The sequence below is a fragment of the Saimiri boliviensis genome, chromosome 12, assembly GCF_048565385.1.
Source record: "Saimiri boliviensis isolate mSaiBol1 chromosome 12, mSaiBol1.pri, whole genome shotgun sequence".
NCBI classification, from domain to species: Eukaryota; Metazoa; Chordata; class Mammalia; order Primates; family Cebidae; genus Saimiri; species Saimiri boliviensis.
The window spans coordinates 86,280,021-86,296,910 of record NC_133460.1 but is presented as its reverse complement, the minus strand read 5'-3'; the positions used below and the strand labels follow the sequence as shown (position 1 = coordinate 86,296,910).

Below are 16,890 nucleotides of genomic sequence, written 5' to 3'. Positions count from 1 at the left end.
CCCTTACAATAATTCCATACACTAGGAATTGGGAGGTTTGTTGTATGATCTTTCTTTCTTTATTAAAATATAGATTGTATGGCTTTTTTAACATTTAGGTTAGACAAATGTTTGGTTGGTGGAAGATACGTTTAAAAAGGGATGCTGGACAAATAAAGATTTACTAAAACTGAGCAACAACCCCCAAAATCCTGTAAAACACTATCATTTAAGCCCAACAGGTGGACACACAAACCAATTACAAATCAAAGAGGCTTTGATCCATGGAGTCTTTGGTGTATGCCGAATAAAATACATTCAAAATGTATTTGTAGTGTGAGAAAAAGATAGAAAGGTCACTTCATAAGTGCTGCTTATGTTAGTAGTTTTAATTTTACCTTGTCAGTGCCTCTGTGTACAAAACTTAAGAACGCAAGGCTTTGATTTGTTCAGGTTTCCTTAAGGAGGGGCACAGAATCCTTGAAGCATGATTTGAAAAAGATGGATAAGATATTCTACCCAAAATTCAACATCACCTTTAATCTTGCCCTCTCCTCCTCTAATCCCTAGGTAATGTTTTGTGCTTCTTTTGCAGAAAAGCAATTTTGTTAATCACTTTAGCACCAATTCTTGCATCCCTGGCAATACTCAGAACTGCTTCCATCCAAGTCTTTGATGTGGGAAAGAAACACACACACACTCTTTCGCATGTAATCTGAAAACAATTCACCTCTTGCCAATGAATGCACAGCACTCCACTTTAATAGAGAGCAAGTTCTGTGGAGGTTTCTAATCCTTTCTGCCAAAGAAGAGAAGAGAGAGAATCACTCAGGTAGCCCAACCTCATTCAGGAGTTAAAATCACTTGGAATGTTTTGTGGTGTGTTTGGGGGTTTTTAGAAATATCACTTGCTGAAGATTACTGCTCTCAGGGGAAATCAAAACAACTCAAGATCAAAAAAAATAAATAAATAATAAAAAATAAAAAAAGATTTCCCAACTCAAACAGGATATTCTTCTCAACTCAGATAACTCAATCTAAGTGTATTACAAAAAAACCTGCTTTAATCCCTCAAAGCAATGGTGTTATAGATAAGCGGTAACTGAGGTGGCTTAAATTCCAGAAATGTACAAAAGATTTGGTTGGAAACAAAACTTAAAAAGAAAAAAGCTCAATAGGCATTGCTGTGACTTGAAGAGGTAAATGTAGGACAGTAAAAATACAAAAAATGACCTTTATTAAAGAAATAGCCATAAAAGTCCAGAATTATCTCAGTGGTCTCAGAGGCTTTTTATAGTGTATGTCTGTGTGTGTGTATGTTTTTTGGGTATGTATGTGTTTGCATGTGTGTCAAGCTTCTGTGAAATTGAAATTTTTTTTTTGCTAATTTGTATACATGATAGGATTTATTTGAAAATTTTTATACATTTTACGTGATATTAAAACATTCTGAAGCTTTATTCCATAATTTTTTTCTTTTCATAATTTTTCGTTGAGTTATAGTATTTTCCTCCTGTTTAGTCCTTTTCCTAATGTATCATTGCTTACTTAAACACAATGGATGCATTTTATTCTGTTTCCTTCTGTCAATAATTTGAAAATCCTATTTTCACAATCTGGGTATTAATTTTGATCTACCTTCAGATATCTCAATTAACACATTGCAAATCCCCGCTCTCCTTTCTGCACTATAGCTCTCTATTGCAAAGTAAGGGCAATTTCTTTCATTATGGACTCTTCCATTTACCCAAAACATGCTCTACAAATGCCCTTTCACTTTGCAGAGAGTTCCCTTAGAGATGGAACACTTTCCAGTAGGTAATACATGCAAATAGTTAATAGTTAAACATTTAAAAGGTATAAAATAGTATACAGTTGAAAGAAATTCTGTCCTCCACCCACCCAAATTGCCCTCCTTGTAGGCAAACACTGGTACTAGGTTTTTGTGTGTCTTTATAGACATATTTGGTGCATGTGAGTCGAAGCACACAAATACATTTTCCCCTGCACAAATGGCTATATATTATACACACTGTTCTGAATTTTGCTTTTTTTCCCTCTTAATGTACATTAGAGATCCTTCTCTTTTTTTTTCCCACCCTGCCCTGCTAGAGATCCTTCGCTAGTGATACATACAATTTTTCTCATTTTTTTTTACACAGCTGCTTATTATTTTATTTTACAGATATTCCATGATTTATTAAACAGTTTGGGAGACATTTGTTCCCAACACTTCTACTCTGTCAGTGCCTTGCTCCTTCTCAGGTTGTTTCTATGACTCTGTCTTGGATACTGTAGAATAAGTGATCTAATATTAACATGGAAGACTATTGAAAAATAATTTAAATTTTATTTTCTAAATGTTTTAAAACTTTAAAGAATTACCAAATTTTTGGTTTATAGCTTTTAAAAGCCAACATTGTGGGGGTCGAGCACAGTGGTTCAAACTTGTAATCCCAGCCCTCTGGGAGGCTGAGACAGGTGGATCACCTGAGGTCAGGAGTTCAAGACCAGCCTGGTCAACATGGTGAAACCCTGCCTCTACTAAATATACAAAAATTATCCAGACATGGTGGTGGGCACCTGTAGTCTCAGCTATTTGGGAGGCTGAGGCAGGAGAATCACTTGAATTCTAGAGGGGGAGGTTGCAGTGAGCCAAGATTGTGCCATTGCACTCCAGCCTGGGTGACAGAGCAAAACTGTCTCAAAAAAAAAAAAAAAAAAAAAAAGCCAACATTGTGGAAGTTGTATGATACCAAGACTTCGGTATCAGGCTCTCACTCTGTTACCCACGCTGGAGTGCAATGACACCATCTCCACTCACTGTAACTTCTGTCTCCCAGGCTCAGAAGATCCTCCCACATTCAAGTCTCCCAAATAGGTAGGACTACAGGCATGCGCTACCATGCCTGGCAAATTTTTATATTTTTAGTAGAGAAGGGGTTTCGCCATGTTGCCCAGGCTAGTCTCAAATTCCTGGGCTTAAGCGTTCCACTCACCTTGGCCTCCCAAAGAGCTGGGATTATAGGTGTGAGCCACCATGCTCAGTTCAAGACTTTCTTTCTTTTTTTTTTTTCCCCCAAGACTTTCAATTACTTCCTCTCAGTCTCCTCACGGATCCCACTTAGATTGTATCATGATATAACTGCTTAAACACTTCAAATTCTGTTGTTCATTCATTTCCTATGTGGGCTAACATAAGACACACGCAGCATCAAGAATTTTCTTCTAATAGCTGATATTAACTTTAAGTCACTTACCCCTGTAAAATATTATTAAATATTATTACTTTACACACCTTTAATTATGCTCCAATTCAACATGCTATCTCATACATGACTAAAGACTCAAATCAGAAAAATTGCGGCCGGGCGCGGTGGCTCAAGCCTGTAATCCCAGCACTTTGGGAGGCCGAGGCGGGTGGATCACGAGGTCAAGAGATCGAGACTGTCCTGGTCAACATGGTGAAACCCCGTCTCTACTAAAAATACAAAAAAAATTAGCTGGGCATGGTGGCACGTGCCTGTAATCCCAGCTACTCAGGAGGCTGAGGCAGGAGAATTGTCTGAACCCAGGAGGCGGAGGTTGCGGTGAGCCGAGATCGCGCCATTTAACTCCAGCCTGGGTAACAAGAGCAAAACTCCGCCTAAAAAAAAATTAATAAATAAAAATTGCAACATCTGGTTGACCTCAACTGTTTTACAGGACTTAGGCAAGCTATTGGGTCTGACCATCGTGGTTCCTCTCCTACTATTGAATGGTCCAAGAGATGGAGATCTTGAGAGATTATAGATTAAAGTTGCTGGGTTGTGTCACGTATCTGCTGAGCTTGGTGCAGTATAAGAAATGCATGAGTACCTGAGCAAAAATTCCTCTCTACTCATTAGTGGCTACATAGCACTTACAGACCCACACCCTTGCCAAGAGTGAATTTGAACTCTTAACTCTGTCTTGCCAGGGTTGATATCGATATAATTATTTTTTGATTCTACTATAAGACTGACTTCAGTTTCAGCTTTTTAATTTGTCCATTTCACTTCTCATTTATCAGCTTCTATTGCAGATGTGAAGTTTAGCGTTTCTTTTTTCACTCTTTTACTGGGAATCTCTTCTAGCGGAAAGCCTGTCATCTGTTGTGAAGGAGAGCTGGTGTTGACTTGAAGCAACAGAGTTGGTGGTCCAGTGACCATTGTCCTGTGTTAGGAGCAGGTGGTCTTGCTAAGCTCCATGTGTTTGGAAATTTCTCTGACTACTGCTTGTGCTGCTAAAGGAAGAAGGGCTCAAGCTGCACTCCTTGTTTCCAGGTCAATCTACTGAACCTGGGAAAATCCCCAGGGGCTAGCTTGGCCTTCTTCCTGCTTTTCTCTCCATGGTGGATTTTAAACATAGGGATTTTCCTCATTCATCTATTTGTATTTCAAACGGCTGGTATAAGAAAGGGGAAAAGGCACATTTTACAGAATATATACATTTTTAGAAGCAGTGACATAGTTTCTCAAATGATAACAGTTAAATTTTGGTCCAAAGACTGTAATTGCTCTTTACTTGGTGTGTGTGTGTGTGTGTGTGTGTGTGTGTGTGTGTGTATTACGTATATGTGTACGTGTGTATACATTTTTTATTAAAGTTAAAAAAAATTCTTGTTCCATTCACATTAAAACGTGTGTTTATATTTAACAACACAATCTACCATATGTTGAAGATAATGTAATTGAATGATACTCCAGAAAAACTGTCCTGTGTGTTTTTTTACATTTTTTCCCACATTTTTAGCAGGACTTGAAACCTAGGACAACATAAATAAATGATGTCCTGTGGTTTCAATCAGTGTAATAAATGTCTCAAATGAAAATTTTACTTAAAGTTTGGCATTGTTAAATAGTAAGTAATAATGATAGAATCAGAAATAAGGATTTTGTATTTAACCTGGCACTTTCTTCCAGAAAAACTAAAGATGCTTAGGAGCAATTTTTTTCTAGAACTTAATCCTCATTCTTTTCTTGGAAAAGAACTCATAAGGTCATATTTGTACATATTCTATCTTAGTGGTGACTGATTATTTATACTTTTAAAAAGAATCTGAAGGTAAGGTAGAAATTCCCAGTGGTCACGAAAATTTCACAAGACTTTGTGGTTCCCTTCATCTTCCAGTTTTTTATCTTCCATCATCTGCTACCAAATGACTCAGTCTTCTGACTGGCAGAGATCAGAAAAATCACAAAATCTTTTTTTTTTCTCTTTTTCTTTTCTTTTCTTTTTTTTTTTTTTGAGAGACAGAGTCTCACTCTCTCTCCCCGGCTGGAGTGCAGTGGCACCATCTTGGCTCACTGGAACCTCTACCTCCCAAATGTTCAAGCGACTCTCCTGCCTCAGCCTCCTGGGTAGCTGGAATTACAGGCACCCATCACTATGACCAGATAATTTTTATATTTTTAGTAGAGATGGGGTTTCACCATGTTGGCCAGGCTGGTCTCAAACTCCTGACTACAAGTGATCTGCCTGCCTTGGCCTCCCAAAGTGCTGGGATTACAGGTGTGAGTCACCATGCCCAGCCTAGAAAAATCACAAAATCCTATGTCACGTAGCAATGGCAATCCAGGAATTTAATCTTAGATCTGAATGCTGATGGTATGCTCTTTACTTTTTTTTTTTTTTGAGATGGAGACTTGCTCTGTAGCCCAGGCTGGAGTGTAGTGGTGCAATCTCGGCTCACTGCAATCTCTGTCTTTCAGGTCCTGGTTCAAGCATTTCTCCTGCCTCAGCCTCCTGAGTAGCTAGGATTACAGGCATGCACCACCATGCCCAGCTAATTTTTGTATTTTTAGTAGAGATGGGGTTTCACCATGTTGGCCAGGCTGGTCTTGAACTCCCTGACCTCGTGATCCACATGAACCTTGTGCTGGGATTACAGGTATGAGACACTGCGCCCGGCTAGTATGCTCTATGTTTTATTCAAAATTGCTTGCAAAGTATACTGTTGACACAAAGAAGGCCATTGCAGACCAATAACAGCATTACTAACTGGCAAAACCCCTGGATAGCAAAGTTACATTTGATATTTCTATCTTGCCCACCTGCCCACCTCCTTATTTGCTCTACTGTTCATTACAGACATACCGTCTTTAACTCTTAGACATAGCTATATATTTACCTACCATATATTTATATACATACATACATATAGTTTATATAAAAATTAGTAATTAGAAATGTTTGTTTTTCTCAGTTATAAAATCAGGACAGCGTCTTGGAATGATGTTATCTGACCCTTTTGAAAACATCTTACAGCTGTTGTCCAGGCTAGAGCACAGTGGTGGGATCATAGCTCATGCAACTTCTAACTCCTGGGCTCTAGCAATCCTCCAGCCTCAGCCTCCTAAGCAGCTGGATTACAGGTGCCTGCTACCACACCGGCTAATTTTCATATTTCTTTATAGAGATGGGGTTTCACCATGTTGACCAGGGTGATCTTCAGCCCCTGACCTCAAGTGATCTGCCCGCCTCAGCTTCCCAACATGCTGGGATTACAGTTGTGAGCCACCACGCCCATCCTAAAATAAAACTTCTAAAACTTTATTTTTTAGAACAGTTTTAGATTTACAGAAAAATTGTGAAGGTAGTTTCTATACACCCCTATTATCACATTTTACAATATTATGATTGTTATTAACAAACCCATCCAATTTCCTTAGTTTTTATCTAATGCCCTTTTTCTTTTGTGTTCCAGGATCCCATCCAGGATACATTACCTTTACTCATCATGTCTCTTTTGGCTCCTCATGGCTGTGACAGTTCCTCATCTGTCCTGGTTTTAATGATCTTGTCATTTTCATAACATTGTACCAAGACCTACGATCAATATGACTTATGACTAGTGATGCTAACCTTGATCACTTGGCTGAGGTAGTTCTTGTCAGGCTTCTTCCATGTAGAGTTGCTCTCCCCATTCTCCCTTTCCATACTCCACTGTTTGAAAAAAGGTTGCTATGTGCAGCCCTCCCTTAAAAATATTAAAATATTTTTTTATGGCTCATGCCTGTAAAGTGGCTCCTGCCTGTAATCCCAGCACTTTGGGAGGCCAAGGTGGGCAGCTCACAAGGTCAGGAGTTCAAGACTAGCCTGGCCAACATGGTGAAACCCCATCTCTATTAAATAAAAAATACAGAAAAAAAAAATTAGCCCAGAGTGGTGGCAGATGCCTGTAATCCTAACTCCTCAGGAGGCTGAGGCTGGAGAATTGCTTGAACCCGGGAGGTAGAGGTTGCAGTGAACTGAGATCACACCACTATATTCCAGACTGGGCAAAAGAGCGAAACTCTGTTCAGGGGAAAAAGAAAAAATTGAACTGGCTTAAATTATTTCTTATATTTAAGTGTAAATAGTAAAAAATGATTATATAGGTTATACATGCTCGCTGCAGAAGACTTTAAAAATGCAAGAAAAGGGCCTGGCACAGTGGCTCACACCTGTAATCCCAGCACTTTGGGAGGCTGAGGTGGGCAGATCAGGAGGTCAGGCATTCAAGACCAGCTTGGCCAACATAGTAAAACCCTGTCTCTACTAAAAATAAAAATAAAAAAATTAGCCGGGCATGGTGGCAGGCACCTGTAATCCCAGCTACTCAGGAGACTGAGGCAGGAAAACTGCTTCAACCCGGGAGGCGGAGGTTGCAGTGAGCCAAGATTGCACCATTGCATTCCAGCCTGGGTGACAGTGTGAGACTCTGTCTCAAAAAAAAAGTATAAAGCAGGAGCAAATAGAACTACTGATAATTCCATCTCTCACAAGCAACCATTTCTAGCTTTTTGTCATATTTCCTTCCAGTCTTGTTTCTTCTGCAGAAAATATTATTTATTTATTTTATTTTATTTGAGATGGAGTTTTGCTCTTGTTGCCCAGGCTGGAGTACAATGCCATGAGCTCGGCTCACCACAACTTCTGCTAATTTTGTATTTTTAGTAGAGATAGGATTTCTCCATGTTGCTCAGGCTGGTCTTGAACTCCCGACCTCAGGTGATCCACCCACCTCAGCCTCCAAAAGTGTTCAGCCACCGTGCCCAGCCTGAAAATAGCTATTTCAGCCGGGCGCGGTGGCTCACGCCTGTAATCCCAGCACTTTGGGAGGCCGAGGCGGGTGGATCACAAGGTCAAGAGATCGAGACCATCCTCGTCAACATGGTGAAACCCCGTCTCTACTAAAAATACAAAAAATTAGCTGAGCATGGTGGCGCGTGCCTGTAATCCCAGCTACTCAGGAGGCTGAGGCAGGAGAATTGCCTGAATCCAGGAGGCGGAGGTTGTGGTGAGCCGAGATTGCGCCATTACACTCCAGCCTGGGTAACAAGAGCGAAACTCCGTCTCAAAAAAAAAAAAAAAAAGAAAATAGCTATTTTAAAATAGCACTTGCTTGAAATTATTTCATATGAGGTAAAACTATTTTATCTTTGAATATGGCAAAAATAATGGATTCATATAAAATCAGAGCAGATCTTGATGGTATTTCAAGATATAAACTACCAACCTAATAATTTCTGAAGATAACATTTTAGAGTCTCTTCCTCTATTTGTGAGAAGCTTGAATGTTTACAAATACAGCATTCACTGGAAGGCTTCTTGTTTCTTTTCCTTTCTAAGACTCCAACTTGTTACTTATTTCACTATTACATGAAACACATTTTATTTTAATTTTTAAAGTTTTCATATTTTTGAGACAAGGTCTCATTCTGTTGCCCAGTTTGGAGTGCAGTGACATGAACATGGCTTGCTGCAGCCTCACCTTTTTAGGTTCTAGTGATCCTTCGGCTTCAGCTTCACGAGTAGCTGGGACTACAGGTATATACCACCTCATCTAACTAATAATTCATTTAAATTTTTTTTAGAGATGGGGGTCTCGTTGCCCACACTGGTCTTGAACTCCTGCGCTCAAGTAGTCTTCCTGCCTCGGCCTCCCAAAGTGCTGGGATTATAGACATGAGTCACTACACCCAGCCTTATTTAAATAAGGTTTGAGGAAACTTGAGTAGCTGGTGAAAACTCTGGCAATGATCTTGGCTTCAAATCACCAAACTCCTTTTTGCATGGTGTAGAGACTCATTACAACTCTATTTTTTAAAAAGACTTTATTTTGTAAAGGCGTACATGCTTCTTATAAACAAATTAGTAATACAGAAAAGTACAAAGTAAAATCCCAAAATTCTATCACCTAAAAATAACCATTATTAACATTATTCCACAAACCTTCCCTTTGCATATATACACAGAGAGATAAATTTACAAAAAAAGGCTCACACATACCGTACATACATGAAGATGAAGCAAAATGAAGAAATTGAAGAAAATGAAGCTAAAGCAATATAAATTACCAAATTTTAGTTAAATTTTTTTTTCAAGATACTTAGTTCCTAACAATCCCTTTAAAATTTTGAAAAAAAGATTTTGAAAAGTATTAAAAGTCTGAAAATCTACACGATTAACTATTTTTTTTTTTTTTTTTTTTTTGAGACAGGGTCTTGTTCTGTTGCCCAGCCTGGAGTGCCTTGATGTGATCATAGCTCACTGCAGCCTTGACCTCCCAGGCTCAACTTGTCCTCTCACTTCAGCCTCCCAAGTAGCTGGAACCACAGATGTGTGTCACCATGCCCAGCTAATTTTTAAAAATTCTTTTGTAGAGACAGGATCTCCCTGTTTTGCCCAGGCTGGTCTCAAACTCCTGGGCTCAATCCTCCCACCTCAGCCTTCCAAAGTGCCAGGATTGCAGGTGTGAGCCACTGTGACTGGCTGGAAAGCCCTTATAATAGTAGCTGGCATATAGTAAGTGTTTACAGTAAATGTAAGTCACTGCTATTATAGAGGAACAATGGTGAGCATCTGGGCCCATGTATGATATTGAAATCTGTCATTCACAAAATAATCACTCATTCATCTCAGAATACTTTTCCTGTTAAATTTACTAGCTCCAAGGTAATAAATGTGTGAATAGGTGATTCTGTCATCTGTTTATAAGAATGGCCAGAACACAAAATTATAGTCTTTTTACAATCCTAAACATATGCTATGGGCTACCTATAACTGCAATAACCACCATTATGCATGTCACTTACATGTACACACTAACATAAAGAACTTGGTATATGTGCTTTAAAATCCTCTTTAAAAGTAAACTATTAGCCTGGGTAACCTGGTGAGACCTCGTCAACAAAACAAAAAAATTAGCCAGGCACCTATAGTCCCAGCTACTCTGGGGTTGAAGTGGTTAGGATCACTTAAGCCCAGGAGGTCAAGGCTGCAGTGAGCCAAGATCATGCTACTGCACTCCAGCCTGGGTGACAGATTGAGATGCTGTCTCAAAAAAAAAAAAAAAAAAAAAAAAAAAAAAGTAACATTAGTGTTTCTAAATACCCACATAATTATGAAATTTATATTGTGTCTTAAGTTTTTCTTTTTTTGAGACGGAGTCTCACCCTGTCACTTAGGCTGAAGTGCAGTGGCACAATCTCAGCTCAGTGCAACCTCTGCCTCCTGGGTTTAAATAATTCTCCGGCCTCAGCCTTCTGAGTAGCTGGGACTCAAACTCCTGACCTCAGGCGATTTGCCTGCCTTGGCCTCCCAAAGTACTGGAATTACAGGTATGAGCCACCACACCGAGTCAATATTCTGTCCAGTGTTTCGGATTGTTAATCTGTAATTTTTTTTTTAATAAAAAGCTTTATGAAAACAAAGGTAGATTTCACCTCCCTACATTATTTCTTGATGATTCCTGAATCTCAACTTCAATGGAGTTGATAACTTTTAAAGATGTTCTTAAGTCCACTAAACTCGACCTTCCTCTTTTCTATTAATATATTTATTTTCTTTGACAGAAAAATGCTATTCAGATCCTCCATGAAGACATGCATTTACTTTCATTACAAACTCATCTTTTTAGCTGCTTTTCTGACACTCAATCCCGAAAAAAGAATTTTAAAAGTGAATTTTATGACGCAATTTTAAAAAGTTTGGTTTACATCCCAAATTGGATTTTTCTTTGTTGGGGGCAAGGGAAGGGAGAGTTTATGAAAAATTCTAGCTGCTTCTCTGAGCTAAGGCTAAAGTTTTTTTTGTTTGTTTCTTTATCACGTTTGGCAATTTAGGGATACACATCACCACCAAATAAGAGAATATATGCCAATTTTCCATTTTGGCTTTGCTTTCTTTCCTGCATAGTGAGTATGTTGAATTTTTTGGAAATCATTACATTACCAATTCTAGGCTAAGAGTTTATCTGATCTCTAGTTTGGATGTGAACGAGGATGATTTGATGTTTTAAAATTATGCTTTAATTAATTTCTCCATTAATGAAAATAAATTACACTTGTGAAATTATGGATTTTAATCCTGACTTGATTTATGTTGGCTTAAAGAAGTTTTAGTGTCTCCACTAAAATGAGATAGAATATAGATCAACTACTCAGCTTTACTATGTATTGTGAACGAGCTAAAAAATACACTAACAGTAAGAAATTACAAACATCTCTAACACAAATCTAAACACAAAATGCAGGAGCCATATTCCTGCTATATTCCTCTGTCTTCCTTCCTGAGTAGCTCACAGGACACAAATGCAGCAAAATCAATAAATGCTGAATTCATGACATCACCTAAATATGCAGTATTGCTACCTTAATAGTCTTCTAACTGTACAATACCTGTGAATAAGTAAATTTCTTTATAATGATCTCTAAAAGATGGCCTAAATTCTTTGGCTGCATTGAAATCTATCAAATACTGCTTTTAATAAACCACTGCCTTGAGTTTGGAAATCGTTTTCTACACAAAGTCTTTGTTGCATTTGTGGGGGGAGGGATGGCATTTTTTGTAACAGGATTTGACCTGTAACTATTATTAAGAATTTTCTTAGAGGAGTTCAAAGCATTTTACAGGGATCATCTCATTTATCCCTCGAAAGTAAGGCAGAGGCATTATCTCCACTACAGATTGAGAACACTAAAAGGCCAAGATAGGTGGGGCTTTTGTTGTTGTTTTGCTAAGATCAAAAAGTAATTCTAGGGCAAAGCCCGATTCCGGTCTGACCTTGTTACATGATGCTTCTCGCACCACCATAATACAATGTAGTTGCTTGCCTAAGTCTCTCTTTGGCTATGCTAGGTGTTGAATAATTTTCAGGGTCTATTTTTATTCTTCCCTGCTCCCTGAAAATGGGTGTTAAGATGTAGGTAAGTACAAAAGAAAACTCCCCAATCCTTCCTATCTGGATTTGGAGTACAGGATAAACAGACAGAAATAGGCATCTTCCTTCCCTCCTCCAAGTTTTACTGCCTAGCCCAGTGCTAACAGAAAAACAACCTGAGCCGCAAATGCAAGTCATATGTATAATTTAAAATTTTCTAGTAGTTACATTAAAATATATTGTATTTAGCCCAATACAAAATATCAAAAATATTAATACTTCAACACATAACCAATATAAAATTGTTAGATATTTTGCATTCTTTTTCTTGTATGGCTTCAAAATCTGGTGTTTATTTCTCACTTATAGCTCATTTCAGTTTGTATTAGCCACATTTCAAATGCTCAGCAGCTGCATGTGATGAGGACACATACTGGACCCTTCAGATTAGCGCCATGTGAATCAAATGGGTGGTATGGAGAACGGATGCTGAGTCCTTCGAGAGTCAACTTGCACTTGGGTGGTGACTGATTAAGAAGCCCTAGCTTTGCCATTTCCTGACACATGACTTTTTTTTTTTTTTTTTTTTTTTTGAGACAGAGTCTTGCTCTGTCACCAGACTGGAGTGCAGTGGCGCAATCTCGGCTCACTGCAACCTCCGTCTCCTGGGTTCAAGCGATTCTTCCGCCTCAGCCTCCCGAGCAGCTGGGACCACAGGCGCATGCCACCACACCCGGCTAAATTTTTCTATTTTTAGTAGAGACGGGGTTTCACCGTGTTGGCCAGGATGGTCTTGATCTCTTGACCTCGCGATCCACCCGCCTCGGCCTCCCAAAGTGCTGGGATTACAGGCGTGAGCCACCGCGCCCGACATGACTGTTCTTGAAGTTATGGGCTCAGGATCTAGAAGACTGCAAATCCCCAAATATGTCTAATCCCCAAGCTCACTCATGCCAGGACTATGCTTCGCAGCTTGTGTGAGAACCTAAGCTATGGAACCTGCCAACTTCTAGGGCTGCAGTGTCGTTGGACCCCCATAGGTGGCCCGTGGAAAGGGGCATCACTCGAGGAAGAGGAGGGCTCGTAGATGGGGAAGGCCGCCCAACTAGGGGCTTCTTGAGGGCAGGTGCTCCAACCGGCCGCTTCCTGAGGGCAGGTGGTCCTCGGTTAGCCTTAGGCAGGGCCTCGAAACGGGGCACACGTGTTTGCAGCACCAACTCCGGTGCTTCCACCAAGCGCTCCAGGGGATGCGGGTTTGGTGTCAGCGCCCCGGCCCCAGCCCGCTCCCTGAAGTGGATCCAAGGCCGCAGGTGCGAGGGGCGGGTCCAGGGCTCGGCCCGCGCCGCCCCATGTGACCCGGTCCGACATGGTGTCGCCTCCTCCCGGGGCAGCGGCGGTGGCGGCTCGGGTTGGGCTCCGCGTCGGGCCGGCCCCGCGGCCGCTCATGGGCAGCCAGGGCCGCTCGGGGCCCCCCGGGAACGGCGGGCCGGGTGAAGGCGAGGGCGGAGAGGCGAGGAAGCTGCAGGAAGGGAGGGTCGCGAGGGGGAAGCGAAGGAAAGGGAAGGGGAAGGGAAAAGCGAGCGCAGGGCAAGGCGGAAGAGGAAGCGGGGCGGAAGGGAAGCCGGGGCCGCAGACGGTGAAGGAGGCAGCGGGGCCGGGGGCTGAGGCGGGAGCGAGGGCAGGCCCGAGGGAGGAAGCAGAGGGAGGCGGAAGCGTGGAGGAAGGGGCGAGAGGCATCAAGGGAGATAAGGGGAGCGCAGGAACCGGGAAGGAGGCACAGGGAAAAGAGTATGGGAAGAAGGAGGAATGGAGGGTCAGGGCTAGGCGGCGGGAGGGCGTCAGGCCGGGAAGAGCACAGGGACGAGGTGGCCAGGCTTGGGCCGACATCGCGGGGACGGGGGCGGCCATGGCGGCGGCTGCCGGGGAGGAGGAGGAGGAGGAGGAGGAAGCTGCTCGGGAGTCGGCTGCCCGCCCGGCCGCGGGGCCTGCGCTCTGGCGCCTGCCGGAGGAGCTGCTGCTGCTCATCTGCTCCTACCTGGACATGCGGGCCCTCGGCCGCCTGGCCCAGGTGTGCCGCTGGCTGCGGCGCTTCACCAGCTGCGACCTGCTCTGGCGCCGGATAGCTCGGGCCTCGCTCAACTCCGGCTTCACGCGGCTCGGCACCGACCTGTAAGCGTCTGCTCGCCCGCCCGCTCCCTGCCCCAGGCCGGCCCCGCATCCCGGGAAAGGGCGGGGCGCCGCGGCCTGGTGGGCCCAGGGTCGTGTCGCACCCCGAGTTCCGAGGCCTACACCTGTCCTCCGCCGACACCCTTTCCCGAGCACTCTCAGAGACCCCACTGCCCCTCCTCCCCAAGGCCTCCATCTGAGGCAGCCTTCCGAGAGCATCCCTCAGTGGGCACCCTCCCCGATGGCCCGTCCTCACAACTAGTCATCTTAGGCACTCTCTACAGCTTTCCATTGTGTCTTTTTGCAGAGGTTTAACGGCCTCGGCTCCTTAGCCCCAGGGGAGCCAGGTTGGTCTATGTGGTTTCTTCGTGCTTTGGACCACTCCTCCAGTCCAGGTCTAGGACCCAGGTTCCTTAAGTGGTGTATCATCATATTTTTGTGGCCTTTGATCTTTCATTCTCCCTACCCTCCTCTAAAGGTTGTTAAGCTTCAGGTTTCGGACCCTAATGGAACGCCCTCCGTCCTGGTGTTCAGCCATATAGTTTATGACTCCATACGAAAAAGGGGGCCTGCTTGAGGCAGGAGGCTGGAGTTGGTCTAGGCTGTGTACAAGACATGATATTGCTGTTTGGCCTGTTTTTGGTAGGGTCTGAGACCTGTGAATGAAAAACTTTCCTCAGCCACTTAAGCTGTTAAATAGGAAGAAAAAAACCTGTAGGGAATTGAGGGACTGAGAGCTTTCAGATTGCCCCTATTCCACCCATTTTTTTTTTTTTTTTTAATAAAAAGGTAGTTCTTTCTAGCACATTATGACATTAGAGAAAGTTTTTAAAAACATAAAAAGCTATAATACCATCACCTCTAGACAATTATTTTCATTTAAAAAACTTTTCAGGTGCACACATAGTTGCTGTCTTACTGATCCTAACGGAATAGATGCATAGTAAGTGTTTGTGGGCTGTCCCATGAGATTGAACATCCCTCTATTAAATTTACATGTTGTGTTCAGCTTTTTACTAATAGATAATGAAATAACGCATTTTTGAGTAACAGCTTTACTGAAATATAAGTCACATGTCATACCATACATATTTTAAAAAATTAGTTCCTTAGGATAAAGTCTCAAGGTGGCATTATAGCAGAGGTTATGATTTGCAGAGGTGCTGTACCAAGTTAGAGCGGGACCAGTACAGAGCGAAAAAGTTTTATGTGAGAATTTAGAAAATCTTTGCTGCTTTAGTGAGCTATCAAGGTATCAAAGTTGTGTTATTTTGCATCTCTTTTACCATTGGCTGGGATAAATATTTTCCCAGGTGTTTGTTTCACCTTCGAGACTGTCTGTTCCCACTCTTTGCCCATTTATTACTGGGGTCTTCGTGTTTTTCTTATAAATTTGGAATCTTTGTGGGTCTTAGATGTTAGAATCTGGTCTGCCGTCTTTGATCCAGACAGTTTTCCCAGTTAATTGATTTTACTTTACTGTTTTACACTTTATTAGGCTCTGCCAGTCTTTTGTGATTTTTTTTCCTCTTTTTTCCCCCCATAGCTGACAAATTTATAATTCCTCCACAGATCTGATAAATCTGTTTTCCACTGTTTTTTTTTTTTTTTATAGTTTATTTTTTTGAGACAGAGTTTCACTCTTGTCTGGTCACAGGCTGGAGTGCAATGGCATGATTTTGGCTCACCACAACCTCTGCCTCATGGGTTCAAGCAATTCTCCTGCCTCAGCCTCTGGCGTAACTGGGCGTATAGGCATGCATCACCACGCCCGGCTAATTTTGTATTTTTAGTAGAGACGGGGTTTCTCCCTGTTGGTCAGACTGATCTTGAACTCCTGACCTCAGGTGGTCTGCCGGCCTCGGCCTCCCAAAGTGCTGGGATTACAGGTGTGAGCCACCATGCCCGGCTTAATTTGATTTTTTAATAGTTAACACTTGCATCAATATCACTTTTGGTGCAGTAGGTGAATTCAACGTACTATTTTTGTTAGGTAGCCTCAACGACTACCTAGTTATCATTACAACTTTGTTAAGTAATTCTCTTTTCCTTTGTTTTGGAGAGCTTATTTTGCCATATAATGTTTATATATACATATATACACATATACATATGTGTGTATATTGGATCTATATCTGAACTCCATTTTGTGTCACTGATATATTTTCCCATTTCCATACTATTTTAAATATTGTTACTTTTTGGTAGAGTCTGGTATCTGTCAGGGTAAGATTATCCTGTTGAATTTATATGTGTGTGTCACCTCTACACTTCTGTTCAACTCCCCACCAAAAAAAAAATTTTGCGCTTTTCCAAGAACTTTTGTGGTTTTCATGATAAAGTTTTCACGTATCTGTTGTTGCACTTACTCCTATGTATTTCTAAATATGTTATGCATTTCATTTTTATTGCAAAAGTACTCTCTTTGGCATGCTTTCTGGCTGGGTATTATTGAATGTAGAAAATGACTAAGTAAATTTTGGGTTTGTGGTTTTTAATTTTATTTTAGGATGATTTTGTTCATGATAATGATTTTTTGGGACTTCTTGGGTATGCAGTCTTGTCACCTGCAGAAATAG

The 16,890-nt window shown here is 41.6% G+C and overlaps 1 protein-coding gene across 7 annotated transcripts in view; it reads left to right on the top strand.

Annotated features, from left to right (window-relative positions):
• Positions 1 to 13,488: 13,488 nt before the first annotated feature.
• The window catches only part of FBXW4 (F-box and WD repeat domain containing 4), an 85,188-nt gene continuing 81,786 nt past the window's right edge, over positions 13,489 to 16,890 (top strand). For 4 of the 7 annotated variants that reach the window (XM_074382777.1, XM_074382776.1, XM_074382774.1 and 1 more), the window contains exon 1: positions 13,491 to 14,314. In XM_074382777.1, the coding sequence (XP_074238878.1) occupies positions 13,512 to 14,314 (803 nt within the window). In that variant the 5' untranslated portion in view covers positions 13,491 to 13,511. Of the gene's footprint in view, positions 14,315 to 16,890 lie in introns of all 7 variants that reach the window. The other 3 variants (XM_003922273.4, XM_074382775.1, XM_074382778.1) reach the window with 2 other exon arrangements.